This window comes from Phascolarctos cinereus, unplaced genomic scaffold (genome assembly GCF_003287225.1).
Source record: "Phascolarctos cinereus isolate Bilbo 61053 unplaced genomic scaffold, phaCin_HiC Scaffold_4;HRSCAF=312, whole genome shotgun sequence".
Classification (NCBI taxonomy): Eukaryota; Metazoa; Chordata; class Mammalia; order Diprotodontia; family Phascolarctidae; genus Phascolarctos; species Phascolarctos cinereus.
The window spans coordinates 89,112,896-89,126,372 of record NW_027555847.1 but is presented as its reverse complement, the minus strand read 5'-3'; the positions used below and the strand labels follow the sequence as shown (position 1 = coordinate 89,126,372).

General features: G+C 49.5%; 1 protein-coding gene across 9 annotated transcripts in view; it reads right to left on the bottom strand.

The window, feature by feature from the left end:
* Positions 1-13,477, bottom strand: part of SLC26A6 (solute carrier family 26 member 6) — a 31,852-nt gene continuing 18,375 nt past the window's right edge. For 5 of the 9 annotated variants that reach the window (XM_078152399.1, XM_020999000.2, XM_020998995.2 and 2 more), the window contains 20 exons: positions 12,606-12,788; positions 12,157-12,296; positions 11,829-11,939; positions 11,281-11,447; positions 10,853-11,017; positions 10,578-10,730; positions 9,802-9,884; positions 9,419-9,566; positions 8,923-9,036; positions 8,445-8,522; positions 8,192-8,287; positions 7,833-7,939; positions 7,475-7,544; positions 4,792-4,884; positions 4,508-4,612; positions 3,527-3,613; positions 1,094-1,255; positions 813-867; positions 511-647; positions 1-325 (listed from right to left, as the gene is read on the bottom strand). In XM_078152399.1, coding sequence (XP_078008525.1) covers positions 311-325; positions 511-647; positions 813-867; positions 1,094-1,255; positions 3,527-3,613; positions 4,508-4,612; positions 4,792-4,884; positions 7,475-7,544; positions 7,833-7,939; positions 8,192-8,287; positions 8,445-8,522; positions 8,923-9,036; positions 9,419-9,566; positions 9,802-9,884; positions 10,578-10,730; positions 10,853-11,017; positions 11,281-11,447; positions 11,829-11,939; positions 12,157-12,296; positions 12,606-12,745 — 2,226 coding nt within the window. In that variant the 5' untranslated portion in view covers positions 12,746-12,788 and the 3' untranslated portion in view covers positions 1-310. Of the gene's footprint in view, positions 326-510; positions 648-812; positions 868-1,093; positions 1,256-2,014; positions 2,089-3,526; positions 3,614-4,507; positions 4,613-4,791; positions 4,885-7,474; positions 7,545-7,832; positions 7,940-8,191; positions 8,288-8,444; positions 8,523-8,922; positions 9,037-9,418; positions 9,567-9,801; positions 9,885-10,577; positions 10,731-10,852; positions 11,018-11,280; positions 11,448-11,828; positions 11,940-12,156; positions 12,297-12,605; positions 12,789-13,477 lie in introns of those variants that run through there. The other 4 variants (XM_078152397.1, XM_078152400.1, XM_078152401.1 and 1 more) reach the window with 4 other exon arrangements.

The following is a 13,477-nucleotide window of genomic DNA, read 5'->3' as shown; positions in this document are numbered from 1 at the left end:
AACAAAGCCAAACACTTTATTCTCATAAAGACATATAAAACCTGTGCCCAGCCCCTCACCAGCACTGTGCAGTTGGGCTTGGCCAAAGTAAGGACACTTCCTTCTAGCCACATGTCTTGGCTCAGCGTCCCCCAACCCCAGACTCCAAAGTCTCCATCCTTAAGGGCTGAGGAGGAGGGTGGTGTGCCGTGAGGGATGGAAGAGAACATCCTTCTCCAAAGAGCGAGTTCTGAGTCTCCCCTAACCCCCATCAAGGAGTGCATAGGTCACGCAACAGCAGCAGCAGCAGCAGCAGCAGCAGGGAGGGGTGTCACATTCTAGTGGCCTGAAGGGATGGTCACAGAGAACAAGATCTCAGGGCCTGCAAAGAGCTACCCCATTGCCTTATACACCCTTCTCCCTAGCCCAGGCCTGAGGGGCCATGACATCCTTCCCCCTCCTCCTGACAGAGCCCTAAGGCTGTGGCCTCATGCCAGAAGGGAATCCCAAGTAGGAGGACAGTATACTCACCAGGACAGACTGTGTGGTTCTGGGTCTTGGCTGCATAAGGGCAAAGGTGACAGCATCATGGATGGAAACGAAGAGGTGGCCCTTGGTAATGGAGTCTTCAAAGAAGTTCCCAGACTCAAACTGGGAGATTATATTGCCTGGTGTGAGAAGGCGGGGAAATGCCATGGCCCCCAAGGGCAGACCAGCCCTGACCCCCAGGTAGGACTGGCATTCCCCCAACCCCAGGGCCAATCCCCCAACTAGACAAAATAACTCCCTCTACCACCCTGCCTAGAATTGGACCCACAGTCCCACACACGCACCATGACAGCCAGCCAAATACACATTCACTTCAATCTCTTGGAAATCACGGAAAATCTACAACAGAATCAGAGCCCCCATTCAGGAGAGGACTGACTCCTCAGGCCAGACCCTCCTATGTGCTCCTCCTCTTCAACCCACACAGTCTCCACTGTACCTCCCATCACCCTGCCCCTCAGCACCTCATCATTCCCCCATATTCTCCATCTTCTTAGGGTCTCACTACCCTCTCCTCTGCCCCCCAAATCAATCAAATTCCCCTTTGACCCTGAATTGGCCTCACATTTTTCAAGGTCTTGATACACACAGTATCCACAAAGTTGAGAGTCCCCAAATCCAAAATAAGGTTGTGGAAGTGGGGCTGAGGTAGGCCCAGTGCTTCCAAGGTGAGTGTGAACCCTTTGTCATTGACCACTGCATTGTCTGGCCTGTCCACACCACCAACCTAGTACAGAATCAGATGAAAAACAGGGGTAGTAGCCAGAGGAGAAGGACAAAGAAGTTAGTCAATACCACACCCACACCCACACACACCCACACCCACACACACACCCATACACACTCTGCATCAAAGGCCTACAAGAGACTTGATTTCTCAAATCTCTTTCCAGTGCGAGAATTCCTTTTTCAACAACCTCGTGAGGGAGTCGCAGAATCATGAAATCTCAAAAGTTGGAAGACACCCTAGAGGCCATCCAGTCCAACCTCACACATGGATGAGTCTCCCCTCTGCACCACACCTGACAGGAGGCCTTCCAGCCTTAGCCTGAAGCTCTCCAGGGAGGGAAGGCACTATCACCTTTAGGGCAGATCACCTCCCATCTGTTAGCACGTTTTTTACTTAAGCCAAGCCTCCATTTGCTTCCCTAGAAATCCTACCCACTGCTCCTACTTCTGCTCTCTGAGAGCAATCCCCCTTCCATATGGCCCCTTCCAATTTTTGGAGACAGTTTTCCCATTCCCCCCATTTTCTCCAGTTCCTTCCAAAGACCCTTCTAGGGTAGGAATTCTCAATTTGGGCTCCATGGACTCCTAAGAAACCTGCTGACAATGTACATCCTGAATTTCACTAACCTCTAACTGAAAGTTAACATTTATTTCAACTGTGAATTTTTTTCAATGATTCTAGCCATCCCCAGTAGGCAAGGAGTTAAAGGTTATGAATAAACAGTTCTCAAAAGAGCGACACACTCTTAACACCTACATGAAAGAATGTTCCAAGCCACTAACAGGAAAAGAAATGCAAATCCAAACAACCCTAAGATTTCACTTCACACCCTGCAAAAAGACGATAAAAGGTGAAAATAGTCAATGTGGGAAGGCAAGCACATCAGTGCATTACTGGTGAAGTAGTCTGGAACCATGCAAACAAAGTGATTAAAATGTCCACACCCTTTGACCAAGAGATTCCATTACTGGGCTTATATGATAAGAAGAAAGTCTCCATATACTCCAAAATATTGATAGCAGCATTTTTGGGGATGGTAAAGAATTGGAAACAAAGTAGATGCCCATCAACTGGGGAATGGTTAAACAAATCTGTGGTATGTGCGGTAAAAAGTGACAGATGTGCTAACTATCGAGAAGGGTGGAAAGAGCTACCTGAACTGATGAGCTGAGCACCCCCAACAGTCTTTGTGGAGTTTAAGCTGCCCTGAGACACGAGGGGCAATGACTACAATGATGCAAATAGAAAGAACCACAGTTAAAAAAATAAAAAATGAATGTTGCACAGCTAATAGAGAAATACATTTTGCATGACTTGACGTGTGTGATTGATATATTGCTCTCCTTCTTAATGGGTGGTGGAGGGGTGGCAGGTCAGGAGAGAATTTGGAACTCAAAGTTTTAAAAAATGAATGTTAAAAATAAATAAAAACCTAAATTAATTTTTTAAAGCGAATGTTACAAAATTACACAGAACAAGTCTGGCTGGAAAGAAGATACATGAGAAGAAGGCCCCCCCCCCCAATCTCATTGCTGGGGGGGGGGGACATCCACAAGTGTTGGGCACTGCAGAGAGTTTCAGACAGTTCAGATGTATGTATCAGTTGGGCTGACTTTTTCCATCTTTCTTTTTCCTTTTTTTTTTTAATTCTTAAAAAATTCTATTTGCTTTATGCAATATCTCTTGCAAAGTGGGACAGGGAGGGGAAGGGAGCCTGGGAGGAATCACAGTGATGTAAAAGAATGAAACACACCAATATAAACTCATTTAAAAAGTTATTTCATGCAGAGGTTTCAGCTGACAACCAAAGGAGCCCACGACCCCCAAATGGTGAAGGAACCCAGGAGTCTCTAGGAGACATTCTCTGGTCCTCTTGCCCTGCCGGCTGCCCGACTCTAGACCCACCTTATCAAGGTCCTTCCTAAAATGGAGCATCCCTAACACAGCACTGCAGACATGGCCTGCCCCAGACCCAGGTTGGGGGAGTCATCCCATTCCTAGCCCTGGGCCCTCTACTGTCCCTTGAAGAAAGGCAGACCAAGGTTACATTAGCTTTCTTGGCTGCCCCATGACACTGGTGACTCTCATGGACCTTACAGGACACTTTCATTCCCATGCCACCCTTATTTTGTCTTTGCAAAATTAATTTGTTTTAGCCCAGTAAATGTTTACATTTACCTCTTAAGTCCTTCCCCACCCTGACAGCACACAGAGACTCATTCACACATTCCCATTCTTAGCTCTCCACCCCAGTTCCCTCCTCCAAACCTGGGCATTCTCGATATCCATTTCCTCAATTTTAACATTCATACTATTAGGTTCTGAGGAATCTAAGGGCACTTTTCGGGCAGCAGCCTGTGGAAAGAGAAGAAGACAGGAAACTTGATGTTCTAATAATTTTGTGATTTAGCAAAACCAGAGCAGCCAGTCCCAGAGCCAGGAAGGCCTGGGTTCTGGCTCCCTGATCCTCGGCAAGCCTCTTCACCCCTCTGTGCTCCCAGGCCGCTCTCTGAGAGTATAAGGTGCAAAGAAGACATAAGCCTGCACAAGTAGACAAAGTGTCCTATCTGTCCAGCTCCTTATGCCGATAAAGTCAAAGGTCTAGTCCCTATCCTCCCTGGGTGTTTTAAATTACCCATTAGTTTAGCTAAGTGAGAGCCTAGGGCTGCATGTGCAATGGGCCCAGTTCAGCTGACCTTCCTCTGGGCTAATGTCAATCTATACTGGGTAATGAGCTTTAAAGTTTGAGTCACTGTTTCCAAAGGGACCAGAGTGAGTCATGTTAGAAAGCTGAAACAAAATGGGGATCCTGAGAAAGAGGCTGGAGTAGGGGGTTGTGTGTGGTGAAGGAGTGAGCTATCAAAGGAGATCTAAGTGGATAGAGGCCAGAGTGGTAGAGTTATTATTACAAGGGAAGAGGGGATTTGAACACACATCTCGGGTAGAAGGAACTTCAAAAGGCATATATTCCAACTCCCTTGTTTTAAGATGAGGAAACTGAGATCCAAACAGGTTATGACTTGCTCAAGGTAGTAAGTGGAAGAGCTTGGATTTGAACCCAGGTCTTGTGACTCTAAATCCCATATTGTCTCTACTACACCATGAAGGTGGATCCAATTTGGAGGTCAGGGACCAGGAAGGCTCAGAGAAGCAGAAATCAAAGATGGAAGTCATGTGGTCAAAAGCTAAGGGGAAGGGAATAGATCAGAGGGACCAAATGGAAGAGTCTGAGCTGAGGACATGTCTTACTTTCTTTTGCCGGTTTTCTTTCTTCTGCAATTTCTTTGTCTTTAATCTTTGCTTCTTGATCAGTTTCTTCTTCTTGGCAATGAGGTGGTCCACATCCAGACCAATCTGGAGGCAGAGAGGAATGGAAGGATAGAGAGGAATGTGTGGGCATGGGGTGGGAAGGAGGCAGGCTCTGGGAGCCCTGTCCTGTGGGCTCCCCACCTCACGTCCTGGGAGATATATGGACGGATAGATGGTAGGCTCCATCTTCCCATATGTGATCCCCCAATCCTGTCCCATCTCACCTTCTCCTTGAGGGCCTGCCTATAGAACTCGGCGTTGGCAAAGTACAACGTGGCCGAAGAGCTGAAAATCTTCACTCCTGGGACTTCCCTGGCCTAGAACCCAAACAGAAGAGTGGCTGGATGGAAACAGATGGTCCTGGAATCCTCAGCTCCAGTTCTTTTCCCTCATATGCTCCGCCACTCCATGGTACCAACTAGCCATGACTACTAACCCTGCCACCGTCTCCATCTCCCCCTGATTGCTCCCCTCATCACCAATCCTACACTTCAGAACATCAGACCCAGAACCAGGAGGGACCTTTAGAGATCGTCTGGTCCAACAAGTGATTTGTCCAACCTAAGACAGCTGGTAACGAAGCCAGAATTGGAATACGTGTCCTTAGATTCTGGCTCTTTCTACCACACCACAGGGACAACTACCTGCTGGACACTTTGGCTTGGGTGCCTGCCACCATCCTCTCTGTCAGGCTGGCTCAAATCCTCCTAAGTTATCTTGGACCCTTCCCTCTTCTTCACATCCAATCAGTTGTCTGACCTTCCCAAGGTCTTCTAAATCCATCCCCTTCTCCCCCCCCAACCCCCCAACTGGTACCGCCATAGTTCTTGTCTAGCCTATTTTAATAGCCTTTAAATTGGTCCATCCATCTCTAGGCTCTGCCTTTTCTAAGCCATCTTTCCACAGTTCCCAAGCTGTCAGAACAACTCTGACCATACCATGCTCCTGCTCAAAAATCTTCAGTGGCTCACTATTACTTAGAGGATAAAATACTAACTCTGAAAAATGGCCTTCACAGCCCTTCACAGGTTGGCTCTCACCAATCCTTCCCACCTTATCTGTCACAGCCTGCACACGTCTCCTCTGCTTTGGCCAGATCACTCTCCTCATTATCTACCAGGATTCATTCTTTCCTTTCTTCCTCCTAATGAATCGTTCTGTCCTTCAAGGGCCACCTCAATCACACCTCCTCGGTGAAATCTTCCCTGATCCTTGGAGCTCACAGTGACTCTCCCTTTTTGATCTCCTTTAGAATCCGAAGCCTGAATCACAGAACTTGGTCTCTGTCTGGATCATGTCCTTTACTAGCACCCCAGCCTAGCTCGCACAAACCATGAGATCCTCAAGGACAAGGCCCACTTCTTCCAGGTCTGCCTCTCCCACATCATCTTCATCATCATAATAAGAGCTAACATTTATATAGCACTTATTATGTGCCAGGCACTATGCTAAGGACTTTATCATCATTATCTCATTTGATCCTCACAACAACCCTGCGAGGTAGTAGTATTATTATTCCCATTTTACAGATGAGGAAACTGAGGCAAATCTCAGTTAAGTGACTTGCCCAGGGTCACACAGCTAGGAAGTATCTGAGATCAGACTTGAACTCAGAGCTTCCTGATTCCAGCCTCAGTGCTCTATCCACTGGTCCACCAGCTGCCTCAAAACAGGACACAAAACTGGTGCCAATAAGTGCTTGTTGGCTAGGCAGCTGGGCAGGCAGATGAAGATGGACAGGTAGGCCTGAGCAGAAGGCTGATGAGAAGACTGACAGGTGGGTGGAGAGAGAAGTGAATAGTAGTGGTAGTAAATGGACAGATGGGTGAACGGATGGATAGGTGAATGAATTTAGGGTAAGGGGGCAGGGGGGGTTGGAAGGTAAACTTAGGAAGAGAAACCATCCCCAAAACAAACACATGATTCCCCAAACAGGGCTCTGGGATGGCCAGATATTGGGTGTGCCCGCCTCATAGATCAACTTTGATTCCCAAAAGCCCATGCCACCTCCATCTGAGGGTACAAAAGGAAAGCAGGCTCCTCCACAGAAAGCACACTCCTAACCTCTCTTCTCCTCTCTCTTCCCTGCCCCTTTCCCACCTTTTCCCATCCTCCACTCTCATCGGTCTCTCCTCCTTGCCCTCACAGGGCCCCCAGAACCTCCTGCTCAGAATTCTGGTAGAAAGTGCTCCCTCGCCTTCTTAGGCCAGCAGCCTAAGTCTTCTTTCCCAGCAGCCCCTGCTCTAAGATGCTTTGCTGCACTCCTGATACTCTGCGCCAAATCAGCCTATTCTGGATTTTCTCTCTCTGGTCCTCAGTGCTGGGGCCAGTTCTGTAGTCCATATGAGGGCTCATGGGAACATCTCAGCTTCTCTGGGTCTGTTTTCTCATTGGCTACAAACACTCCCCCTCCCCCTCTCACAGAAACTTTAAAGTGCTATTAGGGGGAACTATTATTCCTCTGGCTAATGATGGTCACCTCCCTAGCCACACTGTCCTCTTAGACAGGTTTACATCCTCTAGTTATCAAGACAACAGTGCTTTCCATTTCTCCAGCAACTTAAGGTTTGCAAAGTCGTTTCCTCAAAAGAATCCCATGAGGCACAGAGGTGTAAGTATCATTAGCCCCATTTTCAGAAAAGGAAACTCAAGTGATAGGAAGTACCTTAGCCAAAGCAACCCAGCAAGTAAGTGATGGGGCCAGGATCCCGTCTGTCTCCTGATTCTAGGCCCTCCTCTTCTCCACTGCATCACACTGTCTCTCACCACATTTATCAAAAAAGCCTCCCTCCCCTGGACTCCTGCCACCTTTGAGGAAGGACAAACTACTTGCCCTGGGGCCCTGGAAGATCCTGGATGTCCTCTACCCCTGGGCTTCCCCCCGCCCCAGGGCTCTTCCCAGATTACCTCCTTGTACTGAGTCACATCTCTGTAAATGTCCGTGTCTGGCACCTGCCCCAAGATAGAGTAATGGGGTCTGTGGGAGAGATGACAGGGAGAGACAGAGATAAGGAGAGACCAAGAAAGACACAGGTATCAGAATCTGTAGGAACTCCTCATTCCACCCCCTAACACACACACACACACACACACACACACACACACACACACACATACACACACACACTCTCTCTCTCTGTCTCTCTCTCTGTCTCTCTCTCTCTCTCACACCTGGGATACCTTAGCACTGGATTCTGCTGGGGACGGGGAGGGGGAGTGAGTAGGAGAGAACAAGGACCCTCATACTGCCCGCCCCACCACTCACAGTTGAGTACGGAAGACGACAGAGAGCAGGGAAAAGACTATAGCAACAGCCAGTCCAATGTCCAGGTTCAACAGGACAGTGGCCACAAAGGTCACCAACCAGATCAGCTGTGGGGAAGAAAGTCAGGAGGTCAAGAAGCTTCCTCCCTCTCCCTCCTCTCCTCCATCCCTTGCCTCTAACTGCCTCACCACCTCATTTTCCTTCTTTCCCCTCTATGCCCCTCTCCACTTCCAACTCTTGCATCCATCCTTTCTACTTCCCCTCTTCCTGCTCCCGTCCTTCCTTTCCCCTCCTATTTCCCAGCTTGCCCTCATACCTTCTCCTTCCCACACCTTCCCCCTCCTTCCCCAGCCCCTCACCAGGTCCACCCGGTTTGCCTTCCATAGATAGCAGATATCAGAAAACTGGACGAACATGCCCTTGAGGTTGACAATGATGATAGAAGCCAGGATGGCCTGGGTGGGGAGTGGGAAGAAGAGGAAGGGGACGTCGAGTTAGCCCAGACAATTCAGGCAGTCATGCTAGCCCCTGTCCCGGCCCCAATCAGCCCTGCAGAAACCCCAAAGCCGATGGTACCAACCCGCTTTGGAGGGAGGGCTAAGGAAGACTTACTTTGGGAAGGTGATAAAAAAGCTCCCCCAATTTGATAATGACAATCAAGATGAGGAGGGAGGAGATGGCCCCAGCAATCTGAGGACAGATGAGAAGGGTGTAGATGGGACACCTCAAATCCTCCTCTCAAGACTTCCTCACTGGCTAAACCACTCCCCCACCACCTTGCACGGTACCCCACATCCTTCTCATCTCTGATTGGTCTCCCTCCACTCCAACTTGTCTTTTTTTTTAAATTTCAGTGTTTTAAATTGACAGTCATTTATTTCCCTCTCTTCAACCCCCAATCCCCCCAAAAAACAAAAACAAACCCTTCTGACAAACATGCATAGACAAGCAAAACAAATTCCCACGCTGGCCATACTCCACCTGTCTCTTCCAGGTTCCCTTGGCATCCTTCCCATGCCCTCCATGTTTCTCCCACCTCTACCACCCACGTCTCCTCACTGCCACTCTGCCCAACATGTGCCCCTATTACCTGTGTGTTCCCCCCTGAACCTTCTTGCACTAAGCTCCGGGACATGGAGCAGCTTATAGGAAAACACTGAAAAAAGCTGCCAAAGAAGTTACTGAGGCCAAGAGCAATCAGTTCCTGGGGAGATTGGGGGGGAGGGGAGAGAAGAGGTTATTACATCCAATAGCAATTCCCATGGAGATCACTCCTCCCAGCAATCAGACCCTTCCATCCAGGGTCACCTCCCACTTTCTTTTTTTTTGCTAGGCAATGGAGTTAAATGACTTGCCCAGGGTCACACAGCTAGTAAGTGTCAAGTATCTGAGGCCGCATTTGAACTCAGGTCTTCCTGACTCCAGAGCTGATGCTCTATCCACTGCACCCTCTTGCTGCCCCACACCTCCCACTTTCTAAGCATCCCCAGCCAATATGCTCCCCTAGTCACACAGAACAGGCTCCCCCACTTGGACAGGCTCCTGGTTCCCCTCACCCCAACCAAACCCCCTGCACCATGACACACCTGGTTATTGTCCACCTCATAACCATGCTTCATTCCAAAGATCTTGCCAAGGGAGATGGCAATGGCAAAACCAACCACAGATATGGCAAATGCATTCCCCACGATCTTTCCAAAGAAGTGGTAGTCAAACAACTGAGGAGGCTCCAGTCTTGAGAGAGGGAGGCACAGGACCTTCCATGCTCAGGCCTTTCCTGTCCCCAAACCACTAACCCACAAACCAAACCCAGACCAACAAAGACCGATGAAGGTAGAGCTGAGGACAGAGTGTTCCTCTATTTCATCCCCATACCCAGCTTTGGGCTGTGGCACCCCGGAGGAAAGAAGGGACAGAGCAGGCCCGGGGCTATGGGAAAATCCATCCAGGGCCTCTGCTGGTCTCTCACCCTGCAGGGATGTTACCCACGATGTCCACTTTAAACTTCTCCTTCAGGCCGACTCCATAAGAGATCGCTGTGGCTCCAATGAGCTGGGAGGGAGGGAAGAGGCAGGAAGCAACATCATAGCATCACAGATCTAGAGATGGAAGAGACCTTAAAGTCCATCCAATCCAACCCCCTCATTTTACAGTTGAGGAAACAGGCTCAGTGAAGCCAAGTGACTGGCCCAAGGTTCTACCTAAGTCCCAAGTCCAGAGTGAGCACTTTTTCTACTGTACCACACTGCCTCTATCACATCGGTGCGGAGTCCCCCTTCCTCCTTTTATGGGAGGTCCTGGATCTCCAATGGTCAGAAGAAAGATCTTCCACTCTGGCCACAGTCCAAGTTACCACCAGGCCAACAGCCCTGTCCTGCGCCCTCCAGATAAGCCTTCATCCCTCTCGTGGCCCCACTCCCTGCCCCAAACCATGCTCAGGGGAAGAATAAATCCTCACAATCACTCCCATTTCTATTATACTTGAAGGTTTACGATATAATTTCCTCATAATAATCCCCCAAAGTGGGTGTTGTATCGTTCCCATTTTACAGATGAGGAAAACAAGGCTCAGAGAGGGAAAGCAACTTGCCCAGAGGCAAGGCAGCAAATAAAGAAGAGGCAAAGCTATTTCATCAGAGCCAGGATTTGAACCCGGATCATCTGACTCTAAGGCCAGTGCCCATGCCTCTACATCCTGCTCTTCCTCATCCACACCCCCAGAGCCTCCTCCTGTGCCCCTCATACCATGATGAGTTCACTTGGCATAGGCACGGGCAGCTTTCGGCCCAGTTTCTGGTTTATTATCTTCATGGCCAAGAGCAGGGTCGAAGCTATCAAAGCAGTCACTACAGTGCCCACGTTGCTTTCTGGCAACTTCCAGATGATCTCCAACACTATCTGTGGGATGCAATGTGGGTGTGAAGGGGCCCCTAGAGCCCAGGGATGTCCCCCCTGCTCCCATATCCTGGGCCCCAGGGGCCAAGCAGGAGTCCCTCCCTGGCTCCCTCCTAGTGACTCACATAGATCTGTGACAAGGGCCCCGAATAGTCTTTAACACTGAGGCCAAACACATGCTTGAGCTGGGACACAAGCACCTGGACAGAGGCAGCTGTGGTATAGCCACGAACCAGTGGCTCTGACAGGTAGGTCACCACGAAGCCAAATTGTAAGAGGCCCATTCCCACCTAGGTACAAAAAGACAAATGAGCAAAGGATGGAAGGGTGGTTAGGGAGACAAACAGATGGACCAATGGTCAGGGGACAGTCAGGAGAATGAATACACAGTTAGAGAGTCAGAGGTCCATAACCAATGACCAAGGCTTTGACAGACAAGTAGAAAATCTGGGGGAGGAATGGGCAGACGAAAAGGATGGGAAGGGGAAAGAGCCAGGCAAGAAGTCAAGAAGACAAGAGTAGCAGATATAAAGAACACCCCGTCCAACCTCACCTGGAAAACACCAACTAGAAAGCTCAGGGCTGAGGCCACTTTCACACGGGTAGCATCTCTGGCTATCTCATTTACTTCTGTATCATTTCCAGGGACCAGGAAAGCATCATTGGGAGCTAGGGCTTCACTCACACTGCCCACCATAACCGATATAACAGCAAAAGTCCCTGCAGACCAGAGACCACAATGGGACCCTCATCGCGAGAATCCCAATAGCTACACTTGACCCTCGGGAGGCCTTCAGGCAGACAGGGGAAGTAGGGCCGTGGACACCCACAGTCGGAGATGCCAGCAGATGGACACAGGGAGAAAGAGAGAGTTAAAGCACGGTGGGCATCCAGGGGAAGTACTCATAACCACCTGTCTCTGCTCATTCTCTGTCTCATGTGTGAGCTCCATCTCCCACCACAGACCCTAAAGGCACGGGGCCTAAGGCCCGCTCCCAGTCTTCCCCACAATGTGCTCCCTCAGGGCCATGGAGTACAAAGAACTCACTGCTGACTAGAAGGAGAGGCATGGTCCATTCAGGGTCTGGAGACTCCACTTACCCACAGAAATGTGCCGGGAGGTACCAAATAAAAAGTAGACAAAGACGGGATAGAAAGAGCTATAGAGGCCAAAGACAGGGGGCAGTCCAGCGAGGAGGGCATAGGCCAGTCCTGAGGAAGATGAGAAGAACTTCACTGTCAGCTCCATCTCTACCCACCTACAACCAAGGCCCCAGCACACCACCAGCCCCTCCGCCTCCACCTCCACTTGCCTCCCAGGGTTATGGTCCCTTCACAATATCAACCCTTTCCTCCACCCCCAGACCCCTTTGAGACTCACAACCCAATGGGAACAAAGCTGCCCAGCCATCCGCCCACCCGAACTCGCCCTGTGGCAGCTGTACAATGCCCACACTGAGGCCAGACAGCAGGTCCCCCAGGAGAAATTCGCGCGCTGGGTACTTGGGCAGCCAGCTCAGGATAGGCAGGAAGCGGCAGAGGGTAGCCCAGGCTACAGCTGTTGAACATCTGTCAGGAAGAAAGGAGTTCAGGAAGAAGGCGGAGTCACTGCCTCTCACTATTCTTTTACTGCCTGCTCTGGGTTCCCCCTAGATAGCATGGACAGAAATCATTGGTCCGATAGAAAATCAAGGGGATGGCTGGAGAGATAAGTGGATGAATGGTAAGGATAAAAGACAGATGAGAGATGGACAATCAGCAGATAGACAGTTAGAGAGAACAGATGGGTAGACTTGGTTTCCCCTAGGTAGGATGCAGACACTTGTCTAGGGAAGTGGGGGGAGCACATGGTACTGCTCAATGCCTTCCCTCTCCAACCTGGGTAGAGTAAACCATCGGGAAGGCTTTGGGCTCTGGCTCCTCTGCCCCGTCTCCTCCAGCTCCTGCTCATTCAGTACCCGCCTGTCCACCCGATAGTCACATGGCAGGGGACCCGGCTCCACCTCCAGCTTCTCCATCGACAAGTCCTGAGAAGCCAATAAGGCCTGTGTGTCCCTAGGCCTGGGTAACGAGTAAAAGGATGAGGTCATAATAAAAATAATATTTATAATTTCTTACAGCACAGCACTAAAAAATGACGAACACAGGGAAGCATGAGAAGGCTTATGCGAACCTATGCAAAAGTAAAGTAAGCAGAACTAGGAAAGAAATCTACACAATGTCAAAGAAAGACCTGCCCAAACCAAATGCTAGGTCATTGTAATGACCAAGTTTGGCCCCCAGTGACAAGTTACAAGAAGGCACCGCCCCTCTCCTCCCCTCCTCCTTACCCCCATCCCCCAAGGTCTCTACTCTTCTTTGTAGAAAGAGGGGATGGGGCACAGATACAGAACACTCTGTGGGATGCCACACTTTTCTAATGTGTTGGCTCGGCTGCTTGTCTCTGTGTAAAACAGAGACTTTCTTATAAGGGAAGATTCTCACTAGGAGGGGAGGGGAAAAGAAGGGTGAAGCATATGATGGAAAACGGGAAAAGGGATGTAAAAATAAAAGGTATGAATAAAATTCATCTTAAAATAATGCACTTTAAGGTTGACAAAGTCTTTTATCCCCACAAAGTTAGCTGCAGGCAGGCAATGTCTAGTTTTTGTCTCTGTATCTCCAGCACCTACCACAGTGTGGTGCCCTTCACAGAGGAGGCAGCTGATAAATGCCCATTAAATTGAACTGAATTTCCCTCAATGGAGGGA